Genomic DNA, 17,335 nt, shown 5'->3' with positions numbered 1-17,335 from the left:
AGGAGATGTGGTACACTCACACAGAAAAGCACTCAAAACAGCAAGCAAAAAACTGGAAAGTGGATTTTAGAAAAGGAACCTCAGAATTTAGTAAGGTTTTGAAGATCAAGCTCAAAATTGTGATGTGATTGAATGCTTTATGATTTTTATCATTAGTTGTTTTCAATTTTTGTTATATCATAATTTCTAGGAACAATAAATCCTTTGAATCCCATTAATTCGAGCAATTTATAAATGACACCCAACTCTAACAGTAATCGATAAAAACTGCCTAGAGATGGCGGCACGGTGGCATAGTGGTTAGCACTGCTGCCTCACAGCACCAGGGACCTGGGTTGAATTCCACCCGTGGGGTTTGCACATTCTCCTCGTGTCTGCATGGGTTTCCTCCCACAGTCCAAAGATGCGAATGCTAGGTGGATTGGCCATGCTAAATTGCCCATAGTATTCAGGGATGTGTAGATGAGGTGGGTCTGGGTGGGATGCTTTAAGGTTCAGTGTGGACTTGTTAGGCCAAAGGTCTTGTTTCCAAACTGTACAGTTTCTATGGCAAATCATGTAAGCATTTGCATACAACCAATTTCAAGTTCTTCAAACACAAGGAAAGTTTCAGGTGATGACTATTTGACAGAAGTACATACAGTTGCTTTTGATGTGGAAAAGCTTTACCTCCTAATTCATGCCAGTATTTAAGATCAATATAGAATATTGCAGTAAAACTGCAGCAGCTCCTGAGTTGTCAAGACCAATCTGTTATTACCAACCGTGCTCTTCCTGTCAAAAAGAGCTATGACAGCCGCACTTGATCACCAAAACGGTACACAGTGCAAAAATACAGATTCAATTGCATAGCAAAGATAGAATAGTAATATAAACCGATTCGGTTTCAATCATGTTCTCACCGACATTGCAAACGTTTGAGAAGGATAAATTAAATGACTCAACCATCCTGTAAATATAAGCAGATTTAGAATTTTACATTAATAAACTAGGTGGACAAAAGGGTGTTTAAGTTTTATAAAAATTGAAACATACAGGCTTTTAAAACACTATCTTCTCATTATATCCAGGGATATTGTCAGAGGAGGTCGCTGCAACGCAAAAGCAATATTTAGTCAAAGAGCCTATATACAAAGAGAATTGTCCGACCAAGTTGTGAATCGGGAAAAAGCAGTGACAGCAAATTACTGTACAATATGAAAAGAGACTTGATCAGTTATCTGTTTGACAATTTGTTTAAACAACCAAGCTGTCATGAAACAATTAAGATGATTTGTTTCCAACAGAAAGCAGACAATAAAGAAAATGGCATAAAATATATGGATTATTTTTTACTTAGTTGGAATGACACTTTCAATGTCTGGTGATGTTGACCGACATGGGAGAAGTCAATGCAAATGAGTACCCGATGATCAGTCAATTATAAATCTAGTAAATTAACTAAACATATTAATGCTTCCAGCTTCTCGAACATGTTAAGAACAAAGATGGAATTACCAACATAAAGAATCAAAGCCCAGTGAGGAATAAAATTAGAAAATGCTGAAAATACTCTACTGGTCTGTCAGAATTGAGATTAAAAAATGGTAACATTTTGAGTTTGTGACTTTTCATCAGATACTGGAAATATTAGAAATATAATAGGTTTTGAGCAAATATACCAGTGTGATCTTGGAAAAAGAGAGAAGGATGCTAGAAATTGAAATAAAAACTGAAATGCTGGCAATGTTGAGGACACCCAGCAGCACATGTGGAGAGAAAAACAGAGGTAATACTTCAGATTCCTGAGCTTTGAGAACAGGTAAAAAAGTTCAATCTTCTCCACGTCAATTTTAGTAACTTTGGATTATACAGAATTCTTGAAGAAAACATGGGTTTTCTCTACAACTTGGCTGCCAGCTTTTCAATGCAGGTGAAAGGTCATTGACCCAAAAAGTGTTAACTTTATTCCCTTCTTCTTTTTGTCCTGAGCGCCAGGTGTTTCCAGCATTTTATAGAATCACAATCATAGAATTTTACAGTACAGAAGGAGGCCATTCGACCTGTCTGTCCTGGCTCCCAAAAGGGCTACCCAGCTAGTCCCACTCTCCAGTCCTATTTCTGTAGCCCTCTAATTTCATCACTTCCAAATATATATCTAGTTCTCATTTGAAACATCCTTTGGAATCTGTCTCCACCAGCCTCCCAAGGAAACGTGTTCCAAATCCTAAAAGCTGAGATAAGATGTTTCTCCTCATCTCATTCGAAGTTGACAACCTTGAAATTGTGGCCCCTAGTTACTGACATACCTACTAGTAGAAAGAGAATATCCTTCTTTACCCTGCTAAAATTGTTCAGAATTTTGAACATCTCAATAAGGTCACCTCTTAATCTTCTCTGCTCCAAGAAGAATAAGCCCAATATCTTTAATCTCTCCCTGAATCTAAAATCGCTCATTCTAGGAAATCTCCAGGGCTTTAACATCCTTCCTTAAATAAGCTTGCCCAAAACCAAACACAATACTCTAATGTAGTCTGACAAATGATTTGTAGAGATGTAGCATCATTTCCTTACTTTTATACATTATGCCTCTATTTAAAAACCCAAAGATTATATAAACCTTCTTAACAACTGCTTAAACTTGCCTGGCCACCTTCAGAAAATCATGCATATGAACCCTGAGGTCCCTCCACTCCTGCACTCCCCTCGAGATGTGTCATTGAGCCTGTATTGACTCTCCGTGTTTCTTCTACCAAACTGCATTACCTTGAATCCCTACAGTGTGGAAGTAGACCAGGCCTATCGAATCCACACTGACCCTCTGAAAAGCATCCCCACCCTGACCCACCCCTCTATCCTATTCCTGTAACCCTAAAATCCTCATGGAAAATCCACCTAGCCTGCACACCTGGACTGTGGGAAGAAAGAGGAGTACCTGGAGGAAACCCACGCAGACAATGGGAGAAAGTGCAAACTCCACACCGATAGTCGCCCGAGGCTGGAATCGAACCCGGGTACCTGCTGTGAGGCAACGATGCTAACAACCGAGTTGTTCCACCTCACATTTCTCTGGAGTGAAACTCATTTGTCAGGTGTCTGCCAACTTGTCAATGTCCCTCTGAAGTCGCTCAGGATCATCCTCACAATTCGCTATTCCACTTAGCTTAGCATCGTGTGCAAATTTAGAGATTTTGCTCTCGGCACCCATTTCAAAATGTTTAGGTAACATCAGGAAAAGTAAGGGTCCCAACAACAATTGAAATAACTTCAGAGGCAGGTGTCATCTCCAAGTCACCTTTTATTTATATATGAACAAGCCTTGACTTTAGCACTGTCTACTTCAGAGTCAGGTACTAGAGTGTCAGTATCTCTGATACTTACCATTTTTATCTGTTAGCCAGGGCTCCCTGATTGAACTCGATTAACAGCCCCAAGCAGGGAACTCATATTCTATAAGGTCCAGCTGGCACACCTCGCTGCAATCATTATATGAATTCCTGGGGAACCCCACTTTCAACTCGTCTCCAATCTGAGAAATGGCCATCTATCGAGTTTTGAGAAGATTTGTAGCTCAGGTTGAGGTTCTGGATGTGAGTTTGCTCGCTGAGCTGGAAGGTTAGTTTTCAGACGTTTCGTCACCATTCCAGGTAACATCATCAGTGAGCCTCCGACGAAGCGGGACATAACACCAGCGCTTCGTCGGAGGCTCACTGATGATGTTACCTAGAATGGTGACGAAACGTCTGAAAACTAACCTTCCAGCTCAGCGAGCAAACTCACATCCATGCCCATCTATATCTACCCTCCATTTCCTATCTTCTAGCCAACTTCTAATCCATGCTGCCAAGGACCCATCAATCCCAAACATTTCAACTTGCTAACCAATCTGCCAAGTGGTAGTGCATCAAATACTTTCTGAAAGCCCAAATATACAACATCCAAACACCACCCTCATCCACTGCCTGTGTCCCCTTGTCAAAGAACTCAATTAAATTTATCAGACACCAACTCCTCTTGACAAAGCCATGTTGACTGTCTACAATTAAATTATTTTTCTCTAAGCATACACTTACCTTATCTCGTATTATAGCCTCCAGTTTTCCCACTATTGATGTCAAGCTGACAGGTCTGCAGTTTCCTAGGTTATCTATTGACCCCTTTCTCTGCAACCCTCTCTCACGCTAGCTGAATCCTTTTCACGCATGAGTGAGAGCAGCTACAAATGGAAGGGAGCAGATGATGAGAAGCAGCAAAAGGCAGGGGGTTGAGGGGTTGGGTTGGGCAGGGAAGTACTGCTATTCAGGTAATGTCCCTTCTGTACAAAGTTCTGCGAAAATGAAAGCTTGCTTTAAAAAAAAGCGATGCTTCTATATGCTTGAACATTTGGTACAGGGTTGAGTGAACCAACTTTTCAGTTAGAGGAAGAGTGAAGCAAAGAAAGTACACGTTTCAAAGACATATGCATTTCATTTTTACATTTAAAAGAAAGCATGCTGTGTTCCACAAAGGGTTTGTGAGCATTTATAATGTAGCTACAACAAGTACCCACCACAAAACCAGACCGCAACCAAGAAAAGGGAACAGTCAACAAAATTATAGTTCACAGATCGCCAAGTCCTTTAGCCTCAGGATACATCAGAAACAGGCCATTCTCCTCTCGTGATTAATCAGAGCAAAATCTTTTTTAACAGGATGCTTTCTGCATGGCCACATTGAGAATACCATGTATTAAGAATGGCTGCAAATCAAATTTCCATGGAAACTGCCGAGTTTTCTGAAGTGAAAGCATCTGTTCTAAATAATTACCCCTATCTCTCAAGTTCATTATGTTTAATTTCCAATCTGTGAAGAACCCTGACGGAGCAAAGTTGTGTACTGACTCGAGCAAAAAAGCAAAATACTAACCTAGATGTAATATTCCAGAACTTGTGAGAACGGGTACCTAAACTTTAAATAATGCCCAGATATAGAAATCGTATCGCAGCAAAATAATAACATATAGCAAGTCACAGTGCACGAAGAGATATGTTTGATGACATTCTGCCCAATCGATGTTTCACAAGTAAAACACACCCTGAAAGAGAGGTTAAATGAAGAGCATGTATTGGCCTAAAAAAGGTAATAAAAACTTTTTCCCAAAAGTGAGAAATCAAGGTGACAAATCACCTACAGTGAACACATTTATGCATTCTCAATCATGTTGAATATCTCATTCATTTTGGATTAAAGAGTTCACTTATATTTGTACATCATGTTGTTAAAAAACTCAGCTCCATATGATGTATCAATAACTAAGCTTTCATTTTCACTGTTTAAAAGGTTTTAGTCTCAACATTTACCAATGGGCGGCATGGTGGCTCCGCAGTTGGTACTGCAGTCTCACAGCATAAGGAACTTGGGTTCAATTCCAGCCTTAGGTGACTGTTTGTGTGGAATTTGCACATGTTCCCCACATCTGTGTGAGTTTCCTCTCACAGTCCAAAGATGTGCAGGTTAGGTGGTTTGGCCACACTAAATTGCACGTGATGTCTAGGGACGTTCAGGTTAGGTATTTAGCCATGCAGGGTTACGGGCATAGGGCTGGGGTCTGGATCTGGGTGGATGCTCTTCACAGGGCCAGCGCTGACTCGATGGACCTAATGGCTTCTTTCCACATTGTCGGGATTCTATGATTCTAAGTGTCACAACATCGCCAAGAGGAAAAATGGAAAAATGAAAATAATTTAAAGGCATGAAAATAAGAACAAGGGAGAAGAACAGAAAATAGTATGTGTCAAACCCTTCCAACGGTGAGATGTAGCTATTACTTGTTGGTGTTATACATGATCTATTGCCATATTCAACAAGAGTCTGTTTGGATCAATGAGTAGTCTTTGCAGTAAGCTCTGGCTGCCTCCTCCCTGCATCCCCAACTTAAGCACCAATCCAAGACTTTTGATAATCTAGGCTGATAGTCCAATGCAGCACTTTAATGTGCAATGATAAATGGAGGCAACATCGCCCTCATCACCTGAACTGAATTCATCAACAGCATTAGGAAAGCAGAGATCATTCCCAGTGACCTGTTAAAACGTGTCTCTTAAAAAAAAATTGCTGATTGCAAGAATTTACTTTGTGCAAAATTGGTTGCTTGGTTCCAATGTTCCAACGGTGATTAGGCTTCAAAACACAGACAGTTGGCTGTAAAAATTCTTTGGAGCATCCCAGAATCATTAAAAGGAGCTATCTTAAGTGCTTATTCTTTGTTTCTCTTAAACCCATACACACAAGTCAGACAGTGCGAAGATGGCTACATTAATGGAATTATTCCCCCGATGAAATCTTAAACACAGATGCGGTCTACCTCCTGAACGGGCTGAAGAAAAAAAATCACATGACACTCTCAGTTCAAAGATGAGATAGCTCTCCAATGCAAAATAAAAACACTCAGGAGGTCAGGTTGCACTTACGGAGAGAAACAGAGTTAATGTTCCCAGATTCTAATTAAAGCCTAGAAGCAGTAAAAGTTGTCATAAAATCATAGAATCCCCATAGCGTGGAAGCAGGCCATTCAGTCCACACCAACCTTTTAGCAGCATCCCGCCCAGACCCACACCATCACCCTATCCTTGTAAGCCTGCATTTTCCCATGGCTAATCCACATAGCCAGCAATATCCCTGGACTCTATGGGCCATTTAGCATGATGAAGCCACCTATTACTTCAAGTCAGATGATGATTCCAGGGAGGATGGAGAAGAGACAGGCAGGAGGGAAATGGACTGGGAAGTCAGGTCCTAGTCCAACGGCGTATATGATAGAGGGATGAGGTGAGGTTGTTTAGGGAAATAGGGCATTTGTTGGCACACAGTCTGGCATGGTGACATAAATCTTGATCAAAGGTAGTCAAACATTGGAAAACTAAGCTACCTAATTTAAAGGATAAGCTAGCGTAGGAAAATCCAGTCCTGCATGTCCTAACAAAAAAAATTGAAGTTGACAACTGAGCCGTAACTGAAAATACTTTAGATGACTATCTTAACCATTGATTTCTCAATTCACAACTATTTCTTTACAAGGCTTAATTATCAAATCAATGCAGGTAAATTAATTTCCAACTAATTCAGATTCACTGTTCACTATCTGAAAGGAATGGCACGGTGGCTCAGTGGTTAGCACTGCTGCCTCGCAGCTCCAGGGGCCCAGGTTTGATTCCAGCCTCGGGCAACTATGTGTGGAGTTTCCACATTCTCCCCATGTCTGTGTGGGTTTCCTCTGGGTGCGCTAGTTTCCTCCCACAGTCCAAAGATACTAGGTGGATTGACTATGTTAAATTGCCTGTAGTGTTCAGGGGTGTGTAGATTAGGTGGGTTATAGTGGGGTGGGTCTGGGTGGGAGGCTTTGAGGTTCAGTGTGGACTTGTTGGGCCAAAGGGCCTGTTTCCACACTGTAGGGATTCTATGATTCTTTCTATAACCTGCACATCTACTCACTGTTGGAAGAAACTGGAGCACCCAGTGGAAACCCATGCAGACACAAGAAGAATATGTAAACTCCAGGCAGGCAGTTTTATTTGAGGAAAGATGTAAAAAATTGAAAGTGGTTCAGGGAAGGTTTACTGGATTGAACCCTGGAATGAGTGGGTTGCTTTATGAGGATAGATTGAACAGACTGGGCTGGTTTCCATTGGATTTAGAAGTATGAAGGATGACCTGATTGAATTCAACAAGTTCCTGAATGTTTTTGAAAAGCTGGACATAGAAAGAACATTTGCTTTGTGAGCCAGTCCAGAATTAGGGGCATCCTCTTCGTACAGAGATGAGGAGAATTATCTTCCAAGAGCTGAGAGACTTGGGAACTCTTTACCTTAAAAGGTAGTGGAAGCAATGTCACTTAATATTTTTACAGCAGAGATATATAGGTTCTTGTTAGACAGTGGAAGCAAACGTTACTAAGGGTAGATGAGAATGTGGAATTAGAAACACAAAACGAATAACAAAGATCTAATTGAATGGTAGAGCACGCTTGAGGGACAGAATGGTCTACTTCTGCTCCCGTTGTGCCCGTGTGTTCATATTTAGAAACCATACAAGGGTTCAGCTGTCTCACCGTATAGGACTACAAACTGCAACTGAACTTCAGCAATTACTCACACAGCTAACTTCACTACAATAGCCTTGCCCCTGGATTTTTCCTACATTTTTTTCAGTTGTGAAAAGCAAATAATGTTTGTGGATTTCCTGCAGCCCTACTCACAGCTGCACTGGAATTATTAATTTCTCCTGGCTTCTTTGGTGCCACCACAGTTTCCAGGACCTTTCCTTAGCCCTAACCTCACCATTTAGCTGTACCTACTGATTGCTAGTACTTGATCCTAAGTTTTCAATGTACATACTCAGTGAGCCCAAGTCGTGCCTTCATCAATGCCTTTCAACGCTATTTTGTCTGTGCGAGGCCTGCCTTTGTGCTGTTTTGTCTTCTCCTCCCTCTTACTGTGATTCTGGAACCATGTTTCAGTGACTCCTGAATTATTATGACTGACCCACTGAAACTTCACAACAAGGCCAGCCTGCTACTAGACAGAATTGAACTTAGCAAACTCAGTCAAAAGTAGCAAACTCTTGAAACTGTCTGAATGTTCACACAGTGCTGGCTCCTTTAGGACAAAATGCATACAACAAAGAGGAAATTATCACAGCTCCCTGTCTATTCATTCAAGTACCTTCTTTGAACTGGGAAAAGAAGATTTGCTTTGGTAGTTGGAACTCTGACATCCTAAGCACATGGCCAGCCCAGTGGATTTGGTTTCGGATGATCATAGTCTCAAAGTTACTGCTTTTAGCTGCTTCAAGGCTGCTGATGTTAGTATGCCTGTCCTCCCACTGATGTGGAGGATTTGCCTTAAGAAACATTGATGGTACTTCTCAAGGGTCTTGAGGTGGCATCTATATATAGTCCAAGTTTTGAAGCCATGTAGAATAGTCAGAAAGATGACTGCCTTAAACACAAGGATCTTCTATCAGCATGGATATCACAGTTATCAAAGGCTCTCATCCTTAGACGAGCAAAGATGATACTCACAGATAGGATGCAACATTGTATCTCCACACTGATGTCAGACTTGGATGAAAGGTACCTTTTCAGGCAGGGGGAATACAGCAGTAAAAGTTGTAGATTGGCAATGCCCTGTCCTGCATTCACCTCTCAACTAAAGCCACCTAAAACAAATGATCATACTAACCAGAAATGCATCCTGCATAATACAAACAGAAAATGCTGGAAACCCTCAGCCAGTCTGCCAGCATCTGTTTGTCATTAATACAAATGATTTGGATGAGAATTTAGGAGAGATATGTTTAGCAAGTCTGCAGATGACACCAAAATTGATAGCATAGAAAACTTTCTTCTTTGTCTCCTAAGACTACAATGGGATCTTGATCAAACGAGTCAATGGGCTGAAAAATGGCACAAGCAGTTCAATTTAGATAACTGTGACAGATTGCATTTTGGTGCAACAAACAGGGGCAGGACTTTTACGATTAATGGCAGGGTGTTGACTAGTGTTGTAGAATAGAGGAACCTAGGGCGTCAGGTAGATAATTCTTTGAAGTTTGCATCAAATGTAGACTGTGTGGTTAATGAGGCATTTAGCAAGCTTGCCTTCATTGCTCAGTACTTTGATTATCGGAGTTGAGAAGCTATGATGAGGTTGTGCAGGACACTGGTGAGTCCTCTTCTGGAGTACTGTGTCCAGTTCTGGTAGCCCAGTTACAGGAAGGATATTTAACTAAAGAGGGTTCAGAAGAACTTCACCAGGATGTTGCTGGGAATGGAAAGTTTAATTATAAAGAAATGCTGGCTAATTTGGGACTTTTTCCACTGGAGAATAGGGGTTTGAAAGGTTACCATAAAGAGGCTTACAAAATAATGAGATAGGCTTAATAGTAGGCATGTTTTCCCCCCAAGGATGGGGGATTTCAAATCTGCAGAACTGTCTCAAGGTTCTTTAGACAGCACCTTCTGAACCCACGATTTCACCACTTAAAACAAAGGCACCAAAAGACATGCAAACATCATCTCCTGAAATTCTCCAAGCCACTCACCAGACTTGGAAATATATCGTACCATTGAAAGCATACTGTCCAGGTGCATAACGGCTGGTATGGCAACTGCTCTGCCCAGCGCTGTAAGAAACTACAGAAGGTGGTGTGCACAGCCCAGATCATCACGGAAGCCAACCTTCCATCCATGGACTCTATTTACACGGCTCACTGCCACAGAAAGGTGGGCAACATCAAAGACCAATTGCACCCCGGTAATGACCACCTGCAACCTTTTCCATCAGGCAGAAGATACAGAAGCCTGAACACACCAACAAGCCAGTTACAGAACAGCTCCTTCTATCAAGTGTTGAATGGACTCTAGCCTCAAATTTTGTAACCTGCAATGTAACCTGTATGCCTCGAAGTCTTTTTGATCTGTACATCCTTTACTTGCTATGATCTGCCAGCACTGCTCATAAACAAAGCTTTTCACTGTAATTTGGAAAATGTGACAATAAAATCAATCAATCCTTCAGTGTCATTGCATCGACAGTCTGGACCTCCCTCCTGAAAGGTATTGTGGGTGTACGTACACTAAATAGACTGCAGCTGTTCAAGGCGGCAGCTCAGCACCACCTTCACAAAGGAAACTAGAATGGGCAATCAACACTGGCCAGTCAGTGACAGCCACATCCCACAACAGAACAAAACGTTATACAAGGAAGTGATCAAAGATAGCCTCAACTGTGATTGATACAAGTAGCAATGGCTTGTGAGCTGTCAAAGTCAACTACACAGTCAAGAATTTAGGTTGGGTACTATCATGGGGTGAGAAATTAAGGGATGAAGGAGGGCAATGGAATCAGAGGAGAGAGTTCAGGATGAATTGAAAATGGAAGTTGAAATCAGCAAGGATGGGAAGTCAGGAAACTCGGAGGCCAATAGCAGCAAGTGAAGATATTTCAGTGAGAAAGCGTTTTAGCTTGGATGAACAGTTGAGATCTAGAATTTTAAATATGACACAAGAACGAACAGTTAGCTATGGAATGTCCAGACAACTGGATAGATGCTTTGTAACTGCTTCAACATTGACAATCCACGCTACACCTGACTTGAGGGTTGTTGATTATAATACTAACTGTAAAAGGATTCCATTCACCAACTACACCATACCTAACCCTACATTTCTACATGCTGTGGAACAGTCAAATTCAATTCACAGTGGGCACCTTACAGGCTCTTGAAAAGTAACTTGATTAGCATTACAATACTGACTTCTAAATATGATTAAGTAGAGATACAGTTCCCATTTAATAGGCTGAGATCATATCTGATAGACAGATAATCTGTTCACATCTAGATTTTTAAGCCTGTCCTGCCCCACCTACCTCTTTGGAAGGCATAAATACTATCCTTGTATTGGCAGGTTAGTGCAATGACAGTCCAGTCCACTCCTTTTGTTTGGTTGCTGGAATTCTGCCGTTCTGCAGCCGAAGTCTCAACATGTTGGCTGTCTGCTCTGTTTGCCATTCTCTTCAACTTGTGTCATTCAGTTGATTTTCAGAAACATCACGTTGCTGCAACGAGATGAAGTAAGTTTATTATTACTTGCTCATTTGAGATACTGCACAGGACAATAGTTCCCAAAGTCTTTTGGGTTGAAGGACCTTTCCCCACATGGAGTACAGTCACCGTAAAGGACTACAGAGCTGCTCTTTCATTAGAGAGATGTGACTGGTGGTTTAACCGGAGGTGGCCACGCCTCAGGCTAGGGACAAGGTTGACAAAGTGGGACCTTAGCACGGATTTTTAAAAAAAAAGAGTTGCCTAAAGTGGGCTGGGAAATTAGACTAAAGACAGCTGATGAGAAGCCTCAGACAAATAAACAGATATTTCACAACGCTCAGCAAAAATGTACACAGTCAAAAATAAGGACTTGATGAGAAATTAGATCATCCACGATTAACAAAGGATGTCAAAGACAGTATCAAAACTAAGGTATATCAAGTGTAAAAACTATTGGTAGGCCACAGGATTGGGATTTATTTTAGGAACCAGTAGATGACTTTAAAAAACCCTAATAAAGATGCAGGTATTAATTACAAAAGTAAATCAGTAAGAAACATAAAAATAAACAGCAATACCTGTGATAGGGATGTAAAGTGAGGAACACTTAAGTATTAAGACACTTGGAGGATGCAACTGGGGAATTAATAACAGGAATATGGTGATTTAAACAAAGAACTGTGTCTAACTTCTTCTTAAAAACATACAATGTTTTGACCTCAATCATTTTTTGTGGCAGAGAATTCCACAGTCTCACCACTCTTTGGGTGAGGAACTTTCTCTTCATCTCAGCTCTAAATGGCCTTTCCTCCATCCTTAGAATATGAACTCTGGTACTGGATTCTACAGACGTTAGGAACATCCTTCCTATGCTCACCCCGGTCAAATTCTGTCAGAATTTTATACATTTCTGATTAGATTACCTCCAGTGTGGAAACAGGCCCTTCGGCCCAACAAGTCCACACCGCCCCTTGAAGCATCCCACCCAGTCCCATCCCCTATAACCCACACACCCCTGAACACTACGGGCAATTTAGCATGGCCAATCCACCTAACCTGCGCATCTTTCGAGTGTGGGAGGAAACCGGAGTACCCGGAGGAAACCCACGCAGACACGGGGAAAATGTGCAAACTCCACACAGACAGTCGCCTGAGGCTGGAATTGAACCTGGGTCCCTGGTGCTGTGAGGCTGTAGTGCTAACCACTGAGCCACCGTGCTGCCCCTTTTTTCTATTCCTTTTTTATGAGATTCCCACTCACTATTCTCATTTCCAGCAAATATAATCTTAATCAATCCTGTGTCTTCATACATCTTCATACAGTCCTCCCATCCTCTGAATCAGTCCACTGAATCTCCATCACACTCCCATCATAGCCTGAACATCCTTTCTCAGATGATCAAAACTGCACACGATACTACAGGTGTGATCTCAACAAAGTCCCGTGCACTTGCAGCAAGACATTCCTATTCCTGTACTCAAATCCTCTCGCAATGAAGACCAACATACCATTTACAACAAAAACAACGTTGTTGGAAAAGCTCAGCAGATCTGGCAGCATCTGTGAAGGAAAAAACAGAGTTAATGTTTCAGGTCTGGTGACCTGAGGATTTACAACATCCGCAGTTATTTCAGTTTTTATTAGCCAACATATCATTTGTCTTCTTCACCACGTGCTGCACTTGCATGTTTACATTCAGCGAATGATGTACAAAGACACTCAGTTTAGGAATGGGGCAAGTGCGACAAGATCTATCACCGTTCAGATAATGTGCCTTTCTACTTTTACTACCGAAGCATATAACATCACAGTTATACACATTATATTCCATCCATCACGCATTTGCCCATTAACCCAACTTGTCCAAATCACATATATAATACAGTGTGGAGCCGGAGGGACTCAAAAGGCCAGGCAGCATCATATTTCTGGATTTCTCCCTACAGTTCGATACATACCACTCTTCTTTGTGTCATCTGGAAACTTTGATATATTACTTTTATTTCTCTCATCCATTCTTTAATCTATAGACTAAATAGTTAGGGCACAATGCTGGTCGCTACAGTACCACACTGGTCACTGTTTTCAACTCTGAAAATGATCCGCACATTCCTATTCTGTTTTCTTCTGTCAGTAATCTATCCATGGCAGTACACTACCCCCAAACCCATGCACTTTAATTTTACATACTAATCTCTTATGACAGACCTTATCAAAAGCCTTTTGAAAATAATGCTCCCGTTTATCAAATTCAATAGTTACATCTTTTCAAAATTCCAGCAGATTAGTGAAAAACGATTTCCCCCTCATAAATCCATGCAAACTCAATCAAACGTTGTCATTGCTTTCCAAGTGCTCTGCTGTTAAATCCTGACTCCAGCATTTCCAAATTATCGATATCAGGCTGAAGGTCTATAACTGTTTACTATTTCCTTTTTTGTACAAGTGTGGGATTCCAGGTTCAATAGAAATTTGAAAAATGACCACCAGTGTATTCCAAAGATAACAGAGGAGCAAGGTAGTAACAACAGGAAAAATCATATAACAGTCTTTTTCATAAGAAACAAAGTATTTGACAAACCAACAGGTTTAAATGCAGAGATAACAAGGTGTAGAGTTGGATGAACACAGCAGGCCAAGCAGCAAGGCTGATGTTTCTGCCCTAGACCCTTTTTCAGAAAAAACTTTGTCGTTTTTCTGAAGAAAGGTCCAGGCCGAAATGTCAGCCTTCCTGTTCCTCTGATGCTGCTTGGGCTGCTGCGTTCATCCAACTCTACACCTTGTTATCGCAGATTCTCCAGCATCTGCAGTTCCTACTATTTCTGAAACAGATTTAATTGCAGAGAAGCTGCCAGCACCTGATGGCCTGCATCCAAAGGTTACAAATGAACTGGCTGCAAAAGATCACGCAGGAACTGAACAAAACATTTCAGAATTCACCAAGGATTCCAAAAGATGGGAAAACCACTAATGCAACATACCAATTCAAGAAGAGGGAGACAGAAGGTAGAGAACTATTGGCCAGTACCCTAATATCTAAAATCAGTTCCAAGGAAGAGTTACACTGGACTCAAAACATGAACTGCTTCTTTCTCCACAAATCTGTTGAAATTTATTTCACACTTCATTTTTATTTCAGATTTCCAGCATTGCAGTATTTTGCTTTTTATAAAGAGTAGCATAACATTGTTGGCAAAATGCTAGAGCCCATTATTAAGGAAGAAATGACACAGCATTAAGAAAAACTTAACACAAACAAAAAAAAGTCAAAAAATGAGTCAATACGGTTTTGTGAAAGGCCAATCACATTTGACAAATTTGTTAGTGTTCTTTAAGGATATAACAAGCCAATTTGATAAAGGGGAACAGGTGGATGTAGTCTATTTGGATTTTCAGAATGTATGTGTTAAGGTTATTTCATAAGGCAGAAATAGAGTAATGTCATTAATATGGATTAAGGATTCATTAACCCACATATACAATGTTGGAATTAATGGGTCTTTTTCAGGTGTGAAGTGCAACAAGGACTGGTCTTAGGACGTCAATTACTTATGTCTACATTAATGACTTGAAGTTGGGTGGTGCAGAGTATAGAGAATATCTGGAATTTTCTATCCCAGAGATTTGTTGACACTAGATCGCTGTGTGTATTTAAGGAGGTCATTTCTATACTTTTAAAATATCCGGGAGTTGACAGCTATGCTGAACTGCACAGAAGTGGAGTTAGGGTCTGGGCCACATCAGCCATAATCTCGTTTGCTCCATCATTTAACATGAGGGCCAAATGACCTACTTCTGCTCCCTTTTTTTAATGTTCCTATGCCAGATTTCCTGCAGAGGAAGTCAACTGGAACAGATGCCCAATGACAGAATGTCTCCACAATTAAAAGCCTGTCAAATCTTTGTAGGCAGCTTTGTAGAGTAAAATGATGGCAAGTGTTTTCACTTTATCATTGCCCACAAAATCCAATTTGCTTCTAGCTCTACAGAAGATGCTTGACCTGTGAAATGCCTCCAGAATTTTCTGTTTTCTTTTTAAAATTGCAGTATTTTGCTTTTGTTTCAGTCTATTTCCATTTCTTAAGAAAAAACTCCAATGATTAATTTACTGGATGCATGCTATTTTACCCCCAAAGACCAAAGAAATAATCGGTTAGCTTTTCTGATCAGAACAATACCATTATCCACATGATAGAAAGCCCTTTAATCTCTGCCTACAAAGAAAAGGGATAAGAATTGAAAACTTTTAGAAGCAGGATGCTGCGTAGACAGTCAGTTGACAGACATCATGGCTCAGACAGCAGCAGTCCTTGATGTGAGTGTTTCCTCCAGCAGGGAATTTTACCTGATGCAGCAACACTTATGTTATCCTTTAATATGCAAGAAACCAGCCATAGACATTATGATACTAAAGATCTTGGATTCCTCATTAGAACTAGCAATTATATACAAATACAGAGCATTCTCCTATAATGCGCGTTCTGGCAACGTGAATTGGCTATAACATGATCGACGAATAGGGGAACTAAATTTGTAAAACACAAGTTGGCTAGAACACATTCATTCTCAATGGAATCGTAGGTCATAAACCTCAAATATAACATCACACAGAGGACAACCGTATTATTATGAAAATATGTGAAGTCTTAGTTTGTAGAGTGTATACCTAACACATTAAATGCATCAGCACTATTTTAAAAAATGCTGCTCATTTAAATAGAAGATTGGGCTCCAATACTAAATTTATGGTAGAAGTAAAAAATGAAGTATATTTAAAATAATATGACTGCTGTTAAAACAGACACCTTTGTGTATAGTATTTTTGCCTAGATTTTGTTACATATTTAAATATTCCAGAATTTTTGAACTTGCTCATGCAAATCATTCATACCAAAAGTTGTCTCTGTTAACAACCTGCTCTTTTCCAGCACTATTTCAAATACAATGTCACTCACACTAACAAGGCATTTTAATCCTACAATTAACTTCAATGCAAATGGGTTTACAGGAAAGAAACTCCACTGCATTCTCCAAGAGAGAAGAAAATTGTGAAAATAAGCAAAAACAAATAGACATTCAGATGACAAAGAACTGCTGAAGGCTGAGATGTTATGCCTTGACTAGGAGCTAAGAATTGAGAGGAGTTAGTCTGTGGCAATCAAATAAGATTGATCAATGAAATGGGATGGTTGGCGTGTTCATTATTTTTACGTTAATGTGAGTGAAGGTATACTTATTGGACTACTAAGTCAGATCATAGCTGCGTGTACTTGACTGTGGAATAAAGCTGCTTAACAATTCAAGATATACCTAGCCTTGTCCAATCTTAAACTTCGTCAACTGTTGGAGATATTGATAATTAATGTGCTAAAAGAACTCAGATATCAGCTTTAGGCCATGAAAAATCTTGCCACTACAATGCTGAGTCTAGCTATTGTCTAAGTAGATGTAGGGCAGCGTGGGATAAATCACATAAAAGAAAACAACCTTTACAGGACAGAATGGGGCCAGTGAAGGCAAAATGGCATTAACAGTTGATCTGCAGCTGACAGCTGATTAAAATCTAATTAGCTTCTCAGAGTCACTCCTATTGATTGCTATAGCTGATGGGATGGGACTGGAAATCAAATAGACTTTCCGCTCCAGATTATTAGCCAAATGACTCTGTTGAATAAAAACAGTCCCAATTCTCCAATTTGCTTCTCCACAGCCCCAATATAAGTTCCCTCTTTCCAGTTTCACGATGGACAATGAATGGAAGAATGTCAA

The 17,335-nt window shown here is 40.4% G+C and overlaps 1 protein-coding gene across 5 annotated transcripts in view; it reads right to left on the bottom strand.

Moving 5' to 3' along the window:
- The window catches only part of LOC125459658 (L-fucose kinase), a 335,292-nt gene that overhangs the window by 290,873 nt on the left and 27,084 nt on the right, over positions 1–17,335 (bottom strand). For 4 of the 5 annotated variants that reach the window (XM_048546285.2, XM_048546284.2, XM_048546286.2 and 1 more), the window contains one exon: positions 11,388–11,576. In XM_048546285.2, the coding sequence (XP_048402242.1) occupies positions 11,388–11,529 (142 nt within the window). In that variant the 5' untranslated portion in view covers positions 11,530–11,576. Of the gene's footprint in view, positions 1–11,387; positions 11,577–13,074; positions 13,107–17,335 lie in introns of those variants that run through there. The other variant, XM_048546289.2, reaches the window with a different exon arrangement.

This window comes from Stegostoma tigrinum, chromosome 16 (assembly GCF_030684315.1).
Source record: "Stegostoma tigrinum isolate sSteTig4 chromosome 16, sSteTig4.hap1, whole genome shotgun sequence".
NCBI lineage: Eukaryota > Metazoa > Chordata > Chondrichthyes > Orectolobiformes > Stegostomatidae > Stegostoma > Stegostoma tigrinum.
This window is presented reverse-complemented; position numbering and strand designations above follow the sequence as displayed.